The sequence below is a fragment of the Clytia hemisphaerica genome, unplaced genomic scaffold, assembly GCF_902728285.1.
Source record: "Clytia hemisphaerica strain Z4C2 unplaced genomic scaffold, Clytia hemisphaerica genome assembly, whole genome shotgun sequence".
Taxonomy (NCBI): Eukaryota; Metazoa; Cnidaria; class Hydrozoa; order Leptothecata; family Clytiidae; genus Clytia; species Clytia hemisphaerica.
In genome coordinates this window covers 1-10,986 of record NW_027103404.1, presented here as the reverse complement: position 1 = coordinate 10,986, position 10,986 = coordinate 1, and the positions used below count along the sequence as shown (strand labels likewise).

Here is a 10,986-nt window from a genome sequence, read left to right as displayed (position 1 = left end):
GATTTTCCGTCACTCATGAAAAACTTTGACTAAAATTATCAAAATTTAGCCAACTGTGGAAAGACTTTTGGAGTGTGACTTAATGGCTCCTATCGATATAAAAGTTCACCCTGCAATCGAGGTCATTAATCGCATTATTCAACATTTTGAATTATATTTTTTTATCTTTTAAGAAAAAGGCATAACTTACTAAGAAGTACTCCGTAGCATCCTCGTGGAAATTGGTTTCCTTCTTTGTCTCTCTGGTCGGTTTGGTCATTCTGTGGGTTTCCTTCTTTGCCGTTCTGGTCGTTTTGGTCATTCCGTGGGTTTCCTTCTTTGTCCTTCTGGTCGTTTTGGTCATTCTGTGGGTTTCCTTCTTTGTCGTTCTGGTCGTTTTGATCATTCTGTGGGTTTCCTTCTTTGTTTTTCTGGTCGTTTTGGTCATTCTGTGGGTTTCCTTCTTTTTCGTTGTGGTCGTTTTGGTCACTCTGTGGGTTTCTTTCATCGTCCTTCAACTCAAAGACTTATAACCAAAACAAGACGTCTAAGCGCATAATTATGCAAAATTATCTCATTGTTCGAACAATAAAAATAAATTTCCTTTGATCTGCACGTTAGTTGCCGACAAGATTAAAAAAAATGGCCGCCAAAACTCGAAGGCCACCAAATTTGGAACTACTTGTCCATGTAATTTTGCTAATTATGGTCTAATTATCATGAAATGTGTCAACAAATTGGATTGGTTTGATTTTAGAATAATTATTCTTTCCATTTCTGCTCTTTGAACCTTGAACTTTGGCCAGAAGGAAGGAATTTCGCAAAAACAAGATGGCTGACTGGTTTCTGTGTATTTGCTATAATGACCCAAAGAATGGCTTTGAAATACTATGTTAGAGAATTTTTTGATGATTAAAAATAATTTTCTAGCATTGTTATATGACCAAACTTTAAGTCCATACCATTCTTTTTTGTGGCCTGGCTCTTTTCAGACTGGCCTGGCTCAATGTTTTGTGCTATTTTTTGTGAACTGTCAGACTGTGTTTTGTTGAAAATTAAGGTTTTCAGTTAGTTTACCTGGCTTTATGTTTGTTCAGATGAAAAGTATTCGGTTTAATATCACTCATGGATTCAGTTGATTTTGATATAACTTTTTTTAATCTATTTAGGTGTAAAATATAAATATCGAAATATAAAAAAACATCAAAATAATCAACCATATTATATCTGTATATATCCTGCTCCTTGAAACGACATTTCAAAAACAGATGGGCGACTTCAAATCAAGGATAAGATGTATTGTGATTTGAATTGAAATATATACATCTAACACCCAATGCTGAAAAATATTTTTTCGCAATGATGTTTTTTTGAATCATAACTTTAATTTTCTGGCTACTGGCTTCTGGTGTATTTTATTATAACACCGAATCAATTTGTCACTGGATGGATTCTTTGGATATCTTGATATATGTGACTTGGCTGGTAGACTTGGTAGATTAGAATTATCAACAGCGATGATGAAAAGGTTGCTACTAACACTAACAATATTTGGAATATCTTAAAATTTGGATAATGTATTGTTCACACTGTCACTAGAGATAGAGCTCACAGCAGGCTACAAACTGAAATTGTGAGGGTTATTGCAGCAGTATATGTATGAAAATAATTGGTACCGTGAGAAAGGGTAACTTGCATCAGTGGAGGCTAACATGCATAGCCCTCAAATGAATGACCTGGCTGGTCATTAAAATACGAAAATAAATCAAAACAAAAATGGTAGAGAAGAGCTGCGAGCGGAGCTGCGTATGTGTATTTTAATGACCAGCCGGGTCTTTCATTTGAGGGCTATGCATGTTAGCCTCCACTGATGCAAGTTACCCCTTTTCACGGTACCCCAACCGTAAAATTGTGATGTACAGTATGTCATTTGTAGAAAGTGGACTAAAATATACAATTGATTATGCCTGGGTCATTGACTAATTAAGCGCCATCTGCCATCTCATGGACAGAATCTGAGATTTACAAAAATAACGTACATTCAATTGGCTAAAAATGGAAAGAGTATTGAAAGCTTGGATACTACTTTTAAAACAGTGTGCCAGATTTTTAATTTGGGAAGACTGGTTTCTGGCAAATGAAAAAACTATTGCTTACGTAGAAGATAATCTGGAACAAATTTACATAGATGAATTCTTTGGCTAGGTAATTTTAACAAATTATAGAAAGCAAACAGAAGCAAACTATATTCTAAATTAATCAGTCAGTCATCATAATGAAATTAATTTTGAGAGGTAATTCTGGAGGTGGTTCTTAATATTGTGAAATGCTCTGCCTGTTACCAAAATTATTTGTTTGTGTAATAGCGTAAGGGACGTCATTTTCAACAATCGTCAATTAATCCTCAGAAAAAATTAAATCAGGTCATCTATTTTCAAAAGAATTGCCTATTTTTGTCTATTTATTGTATTGTGTATTTGAAAATTGTTTTTTGTTTGTTTCTCAGTACTGTATTACCAAACAATATATTAATGATTTTGTTTTTTTTTGATTAGATTGTGTTATGCCAGTTAACTAGGGTCCTGGTTAAAGATATGTTACATGCATTATTTACTTTGTTCATTTGTGTCCAGACATTTTTTTACAAATCTCGAGACTGATAGTTGTTAACAAAAATTACAAGAATTTTTGTGATTTTGGTTTTGATTGGAAATGGTTGAAAAATTCTGAAAATTTTCAAATACCTTGAGGGAACCTTTTCTGGCAGGAACTAATTTCGGCAGACAGCAAATATCCTAAATTTTTTAATTTTGGTGGGAACTTATTTTGGCGAACAGTGAATTTTTTTAATTTTGGCGCATGACAGCGGAAATCTTATCTATTTTGCCTTATTTTGAGAAATTTTGATGAATTTCAGGGTTATTTAGGCAAGGAAACAAAAAATTTAATTTTGGCGGGAACTTATTTTGGCGAGTGAGCAAAATATTTAATTTTGGCAGGAACGAACTTTGGCAAATTTCGTCTAAATTCGCCAGAATTAGTTCCCTTAAAGGTATATACTTATTTTCTAAATAGGAAGTGATGAGTCAAAACAATCCCATCATTTTTCACATTTTTATGGTACTGTAATTTTTATCAAAAGGTGTCATAAAAAAGTGAAATGATCAAACAGGCATTAAAAATAACAGGAGACTTGTTAAAGTTTTATGTCAGAATCTCCGCCTCAAAAGTTTGGATCAAAATATTGAAAATTGAGTGAAAAAAATTCTTTAATTCAAACATTGATTCTATCTTTTCAAAACAATATGATAAACAAAAATTTTTAGAATAAAAAAAACTTATACACTGGATAGTATCTTTGTTTAAAAGAAAAATTGAAAACTTTTAATAAAATAAGGTCCATTAAAGGCTCTAACTACTCTTGGGTACCTAAATAAATGGGGGTTTGGAATAAGCCAGATAGGAGAATTTATTTATTAGCGCACCCGTCTATGTGATTAGTATTCGATGGTTAACGGTTTACGCTTTTGAAAGTAAGCCGATCACGAACGGTCTACTTTCTTTTTCTCTTTCGCTATTTCGCAGCGTAACCGATGCTTATCGGATCTGATTTTGATGGACCAGTACTGAGTTCATCAATCGTGGTAGATTACTTGACATGCTTGAAGCCGAACAAGATGGCGGACTCAAATTTCGTTTTGCCAAGCATGGAGAAAGGATTCTTTGAAGGTTTGTGAGTTTTTTTTTCAGTTTGGATTTCATTTTAGTATTGAGACTGTCATTGGTAACAAAGCACTGAATTCTATGTTCTATGTTTTTCTTTTGGGTCGATTTTTTGGGTTCTAATCACTTGCTTTCTCTATTGCTGCTGGAATGGATGGGGGCACAAACAGGGGGATGATGAAGGGGTGTGGTGCCATGTAACGTGTGAAGGGTGGGTTAGTTAGCAGCTGTGCTGCTTTACAATGAATGCTAATGTTTTTCAAACTGAGTACACACTGAGTATCAAGGAGACAGTACCTTGTTAGAGAAAATCCATCGATCACATATCGATCCGTCATCGAGCCGTTCCGATGATCGATCCTATCGAACGCAGGCGTCTGGTACACACAGAATCCTTCTGGGTATATATTTATAGGAAAAAAATTCCATAATTCAAAGTAGTGCAGAGCCAAGAAAAGTCAATTGTTTTACACCTGACAGCCGCCTTTCTGGCATTTCTAGGGCAAATAGGAAGGTTGTTCGTTGGGACTTTTGGCACGAAAAATATAGGAACAAAATCAAATGGGAAGATTCAACAGATCATCACTTACTTTTTTTAAAACCAAAAATGCTCATTGTTTTTTTCACAATACTTAAAATTTATCAGAGAAAATACACTAAAAAACTGCATCAAGTTTCCTCTTTTAGGCAGTTCAAGATATATCACTTTTTTGATGCAATGTCAAAAAAATGAAATTCCGATGATCGCGACATGTAAATTTTCAACACCCAAGATCATGGGGTCCTCCAGCTTTTTGGCCCCCCCCTAATAAGAGCTAAAATCCCCCATCTGGCCTTCCCCCCCCCCACCTGTCTTTAAAATTCGTGCTCCACCCAATTGGGAAATCCCCCTAACCGTATTGTATAAAAGGGTTTCGAAGTGATGATCCAGACTCGCCTCAATTTGCAAGCTACTATAGCAAAAAAAAGACTTTCCCTAGAAAGACAGGCTCATAAGTCTGAATGCCCAAACACACCAGGAAGGTCTGTATTTATCCTATTACTCCCCCCACTAGGTAGGGGACTGAATATACCCCCGATTCGCCTTTCTCCCGCCATCAAGCTTGAAAATTTCACTTCCCCCCTGGCACCAAAATCTGATTCCCCCCATCTTTCTGGGGGGGGGGATGATTCCATGAAGATCGCGAATGAGCTGGATGAGATATATTAGACTTGCAGTTTTTTGCAAAGAAAGCAGGAAAGATGGAACTACAGTCTGCTAGGTGATAGCCCTTTTCATAACCTACGGGCCATTCACAATTTTGAAAAAATAGAAGAAAATTGATTATACTTCAAATTAAGTCACTTACCTCATTATCGGGTAAAAGGAACTTTACAAAATATTGCCATCTTTCGTGTCATATAATCTCAATTTATTTATTTTGATCTTTACACTTGAAAATTTTGACAGAGGTGCGGTCGTTATCAGAAGGCAGAGCTTATTTGAAAATTTTATTTTTCACAGCGCTTTCATTGTGCATTTATCACTCTTCAGATTTGAATTTTCAGGCGTAAACTTTGCTTTTAGGGTTTAATGAAATTGGATCAGTAACTACATAGTTGGCCCTGTATTTTTACAGTGCTGCAAATAAAAAAATGAAAAATGCTGGGGGCTTTACCCCTCCTAGAGTCAATTGGATGACATACTTTTATGGTCTTGGGAAACTTGATGAGCTGTTATGCTCATTTTTAGGATTCTGTAATATAGACATCTTTTTATTAAGAAAAACCTAGAGAAAACGCAACCAAAACGTTTCGGATCAATAATTCCTTCAGGATTTTACCTCCGCAACGAAAAGTACTTTCCCAGCAAAATTGTAGCCAAAACGTTTCAGACTTTGATCAATAATTCCTTCAGGAATTTACCTTCACAAAGAAAAGTACTTTCCCTGCAAGAAACGTGATCTCTTCAGGAATTTACCTTCAGAAAGAAAAAGTACTTTCCCTTGCAAAAAACGTGACCAAGACGATTCGAAAATCAACGAATAATCAAATCTCAGAAAAGTATAAATAACGAAGCAAATCAAGAAGAAGGCAGATCTGAATTGGAGGAGCAACAGGAGAGATATATCACAAGACGAGTCAACATTGGAATGGGAAGGAAAACAAATTAGAAAGAAACTAAAGAAGAAATATTTTATTGTATGTACGACTGTGAAAAAAAATAAGAAAAGAGTCTAGGAAAAGATTAATTAAAAGTAAGGGAACCCCGAAAATATTTACGTCTCAATTTATTGTTTGAAAGTTTGGAATAATTGGAATATTTGAATTAACAGTAACAAAAAGGGTACTTGTTACAATTCTATAAAAAGACAATTTTCCTTTTGTAATGAAAATACTTCAATACATCACCACATAATTATCTTTGCTTCAAGTTTACAAAGAATTTTTTTTTCTCAGCGCTGTGGTCTGAACAAATTTGTGCAGCAATCATTCCTAAAATAGAAGCAAAAGATGCTGCCACACGTAGGAAGAAACTTAAAAGAATCAAAACAAAACAACAGGTGAGTTTTGAAAGACAAGCAAATCTAGCCATGCAAAATTTGTGTTTATTATGATTTGATGATAATAATGATACTGGAGCTAAGATGCTTAGATGGAATTTTGATTGAACATCAATGGTTTGCAATATTTTGTATTCTTTTCTGGTATTCTTCAAATAAATCCTCCTTTAATGTTTCCTTAACTTAATAAGTATGATCATTTTCAATCATGATTTTTTTGTTATATTAATTAGAATAAGTTCGAAGGGTATGTCAAAATCTATGACATGGAGGCTACTTTGAAAGCAATTGAAGAAGATCTATCAAAAACGTTTAAGGTTTATTACTTATTAATTTATTACAAATAACAAATTTGTTATTCCTATTTCTTGAAATTTGCAGAATTCATGAAATTCTTAGAATATTATCTTACATAATATTTATCAGTTTGCTTCAAATTTTCTTTGTCTCTAGTACTAAAACATAGTCATTTTGATAGAAGGAAAAAAGTACAGACTTTTGAATTCCTTCATTATAGGTTACTTTGAGTCTTGAAATACCTAAGCTTGATTTCATAAAAGATTCAAATCAGAAGGTAAATGGATATTATTTTCACTTTTTTGTTACCTTGTTACTAAAATAACTTGTGTAAAACACATTGATGAAGGTGTCTATGGAGCACTTAATGATAACAATCAGGCTCAAGTGCTAAATATTAGGTTTTTTAATAATTTCAAGGTTATTGATATCAGATGTTGAACAAAAGAATTTGATTGAATATAAAGCAAGGGATGATCTTTTCTTAATAAACTTTGCTTACATATAGATTGAATACAAATGACACTCAAAATGCCTTGAGGCAATGTTTTGATACATTTACACAATTTGATCATTTGGTTTCTTTCCTATTTTTAAGACAATCACACACAAAATAGACGAGGGAAATGAAAATAAGATAAGTGCAGACAAAGTTGATGAAGAATATAAAGATATTGAGGTTACAACAAAGGTTGAAATAGTTCTATTCTCCTTAAAACAAAACTATTACAAATACACTTTGCCAAAACTAAATTTAAACATAAGATATTTGCTTATATGCTTTCAAGGCATTTTTCATACTTATTTTAATCATTTATGAAAAAACTTTAACTTTGAGCCCTTTTTTTAAAGAGAGCTGAACATCAAATGAGTGGAGGAAAGGAAAATTGGATAAATGCAGATGAAAACATCCAGGTTATATCTAAGCTTATTGGTTTTATTCTCTTTTAAAAAATTTCATTTGATAATGTTTAGCAAAAAAAGTTTTTATTAACAAACAATCTGTTTCTTTTCCATGCATTCAAAGGCATTCTTTGTCTTATTTATTGAATTTTGAGCCTTTTTTATCTAAGATGACTGATCACCAAATGGACCAAGAAAGTGAAAGTGAGATAACTCCAGATGAAGAAATTGAAGACATCGAGGTTATTACCCACATATTATTCTTTTCTTGTCAAAGTTATTTATTGTTTAGAAATAGGCAATATTTCTATCATCGCGTTGAGGAAGATATGGCTGACCATGAACTAAACATCTAGCACTCAATGAGAACTGACATAAAAAAAGCAAAAAATAATTAATCTCATGTTTCATGCTTTAGAGGCATATTTTATGTTGACAAGAGGCAGGCAATTTGAGTTCAATATCTCATGCACATACAAAAGCATTAATTAATTTTGCATTTTTAAGACCACTGGAGCACGAAAAAGATTCAGATGGACAATCAAAGATGATCCTTCAAAAGACGGCAAACAAAAACAAATTGACAGGCTCAAAAGAGTAAATGCAAGCCAAGCTTATACAATCGACTTACTCAAAGAAAAAAATGCTTCTTTGACTCTGCGAAATGCTAATTACACGCATTTGAGAATGCTCGAGCAGTTAGGAGAAACACGCTCTTCGTTAATGGTAGACGCCTCCCTTTTCTCCAACTCGTTTCATTCTGGTGATGCCATCTTACAGCAGCAAAGTTCAGATATTCTTGACCCTTCGACTTTTCAGGATTTAGCAGTAAAAATATTACCCTGTGGTACTTTTTCTTCCATCAAAAATTATCCTTTTCAACCAAAGAATCTGTAATATTGAAAACTCTGAAACCAGATAGTTTTGGTCTCCAAAGCTTAGCTGTTTTGAGTCATGAACATCGTCTCTTGAAATTTGTTGGAACTCACTCAAATATAGTTTCAACACTTGGTTTGGTAAATTCAAATGGGTCATTCTCTCATGTTATGAGTTTTGAGATTGGTATAACTTTGTTTGAAATGACTCAAAAATCCATTTCAGTCAGTTCGCTTGCAGAATTCAAATCCATTATTGAAGGTGTTGCAAATGGACTGAACTTTTTATTCGAAAAAGGTGTTATACACAACCATCTTGTCCCTGAAAATGTGATTGTCAGGGAAGGATTTTCTAAAATCATTGGATTCACTTTTGCTTGTAGGGTATATTCTTGTAAAAAAAAACATTCAAAATGTGCTCTGCAAGTTCGAAGATGCGAATCACTTGGCCCCAGAATTATATCATGGTTCACCTGTGAGCTTTTATTCTGATGTTTATGCATTTGGTATGTTGCTGATGAAGATGTTAGAAATGAAATTTGCCTTCACCATGAACACATTCTTCAGATCAAGGGTAGATTGCTATGCTGATAGCTGTATGTATACTGCAGACTTGAGACCACCGCACAAATTTTTAGCTTCAAAAACGAAACAAATGCTGTACTATAAGATTTAGTAACTTGTTTTTTTGTAAGAATCATACTTACACATTTAGGATCATTTCTACATAACACCAAGTATTTCATTTTTCAGGCTAAAATAACTAAACTATTTATATTTTTTGGGAACTTTAAGTGTGAGTTTGACGCAATTTTTGATTTTTTTTTTCGTTAAGCAATTTTTCAACCTTATTCCACTGAAATCAAGGACTTTATAAAGTATATTAAAGGAACTTATTTTTTAGCACAAACTAGTTTAAGTGACCAGCAAAAAATTTTGAAATTTAAGAACTTACGCGTTTTCTTTTAATAAGAACCAGTAATTTTGGCTGAGGCTCACTTGTTCTTAATTTTTCAAAGTTTTCAGGCTTTAAATATTCTTTAGCTGTTTTTAAGATCTGGAATTTCTTGTCTTCAACTTTGTAACCCTGATCAGTCCCAATTCCGAACTTCAATTTTGAAGAGAAATAAACTGAGATGTGAGAAGTACTTTTTTGCTGCAATAAATAAACAATAACTTCGATTGTAATTGGCAAAATATTGGGTATTTTGAAAGAGATATGCATTTCTTGATTCATTCAGAACCAGAATTAATTTATTCTAAAACATGTTCAGAAAGTTCTGAGGCTGAGCTTGTTCTTAAATTGTTCTTCAGTTTTGGGTAATTTTCAGCCTTGTGTTCTTATTAAGTTGTTCTTATAAATATAAAAAAGGTATTTCAATACTCAAATTCTATAAAAATTAAAGGAATTTAATCTATATACCAAAGTGAATTATAAAGTAAATACCAGGTTATAATAAGCCTTCTCATAAATTATGTCACGAGGAACGCTTGCCTCATTTTCGACTGGTTTCGACTATTGTAATTTATTTTCAGAGGTGCTCAAAAAAAGTTTACTCTATGTATCAAAGAAACACTAAATAATCAAGGGATTTAATCACCTTGGTAATCGTTTCAAAGCGAGGCAGTCGTTGTACTCAAAATAATTTATGAAAAGGCTAGCTACTTTTCAATTGTGAAAAAGTGGAACTTTTTGCAACCGAAATCTCTTATTAAGGACTTCGATTACTAAAGTTCACAAAACTTAGTTTAAGCATTTTGGATCTCCAATTTATACTTTACAATGGGATCGATTCACTTTTTTCACAGTACAGAATTGCAAAGGGGTGATAGATATCCTTCATTATTCTATTTTTAGTTCATTGTTGAGAAAATGTCTGAAAACAAAAAAAAAAATTATAAAAAAACACCAAAAGAACAACTTGAGATTTTACAATCATATTATGATCAAGGAATGACGAATTACCGAACGGACAACTTGGAGGCGAGAAGTCTGTTATCAGAGGCAGTCATCAAGACTTCGTTATCTGAAAGTCAAGTGAAGGTATGTAGGAAGCTTGATTCTATCAAAACAAAATTCTTTCATCATGTCAAGTTTAAGTTCATTAGACTTTTAATTATCTTGATGCAGAATTGATTGACCGTACAGAAAATATATAACATGATATGCTATCAAAATATAACGCACAAATTAGCATTTGGGGATACCAAATTTTGAAAATTCATCACAGTCAGAGTCCTTTAATCTGTCTCTACACATTTCATTTACACATGAGAAAGATGACCTTCCATGTCTATTTGCCTGATTTTGTAAAGGTTCTTACTGATTATCTGTTAATTAAATTTTGTATTACTGTTTTCTAGCATTGGATCGACAGCAAAAAGAAGAAACCAACTGAGAAAGTTAAGATCAGGACGAGGAAGGCTAGAGGTGTTGATATATTCAAATCAGAATACATGCAGGATGCCAAAAGTATACATTACTAAATTGTCTTTTTATGTATTTGCAAATCGTACACGAGCTGCACGAGCTTTGGTTTTATTTAACATTAACTTTATATTTATTTTAGTAACTGAATCCCAGACTAAGAAGCTGGATTAATTAGAGCTTATTCATATGATAAAATCTTTCGATGAGGACACCCTCCCTCTCTCTCTCACCCCCC

At 33.2% G+C, this 10,986-nt stretch overlaps 1 protein-coding gene and 1 long non-coding RNA gene across 4 annotated transcripts; both read left to right on the top strand.

Moving 5' to 3' along the window:
• The first annotated feature begins 3,522 nt into the window (after positions 1–3,522).
• On the top strand, positions 3,523–8,472 carry LOC136797411 (uncharacterized). 3 transcript variants are annotated; one of them, XM_067053992.1, is made up of 8 exons: positions 3,526–3,708; positions 6,142–6,245; positions 6,479–6,562; positions 6,763–6,819; positions 7,141–7,233; positions 7,395–7,457; positions 7,616–7,687; positions 7,953–8,472. In XM_067053992.1, exons 1-8 carry the CDS (start codon positions 3,573–3,575, stop codon positions 8,340–8,342), a joined length of 999 nt encoding a protein of 332 aa, XP_066910093.1. In that variant the 5' UTR covers positions 3,526–3,572; the 3' UTR covers positions 8,343–8,472. The 3 variants fall into 3 exon arrangements, with proteins under 3 accessions (XP_066910095.1, XP_066910094.1, XP_066910093.1); XM_067053994.1 differs by lacking the exon at positions 7,141–7,233 and having other exon boundaries at positions 3,523–3,708; XM_067053993.1 differs by lacking the exon at positions 6,479–6,562 and having other exon boundaries at positions 3,524–3,708.
• A 1,768-nt stretch (positions 8,473–10,240) lies between these two features.
• Positions 10,241–10,793, top strand: LOC136797409 (uncharacterized). Its single transcript, XR_010845246.1, has 2 exons — positions 10,241–10,364; positions 10,685–10,793. It is a non-coding gene; the product is annotated as an uncharacterized lncRNA (long non-coding RNA).
• Positions 10,794–10,986: the final 193 nt, after the last annotated feature.

Bases quoted from the DNA above. Each gene is read 5' to 3' on its own strand.
- LOC136797411 (XM_067053992.1), top strand. From the start codon at position 3,573: ATGCTTATCGGATCTGATTTTGATGGACCAGTACTGAGTTCATCAATC. The intron at 3,709-6,141 runs GTTTGTGAGTTT...TTTTTTTCTCAG, and splicing joins GGAGAAAGGATTCTTTGAAG to CGCTGTGGTCTGAACAAATT. The intron at 6,246-6,478 runs GTGAGTTTTGAA...TATATTAATTAG, and splicing joins GAATCAAAACAAAACAACAG to AATAAGTTCGAAGGGTATGT.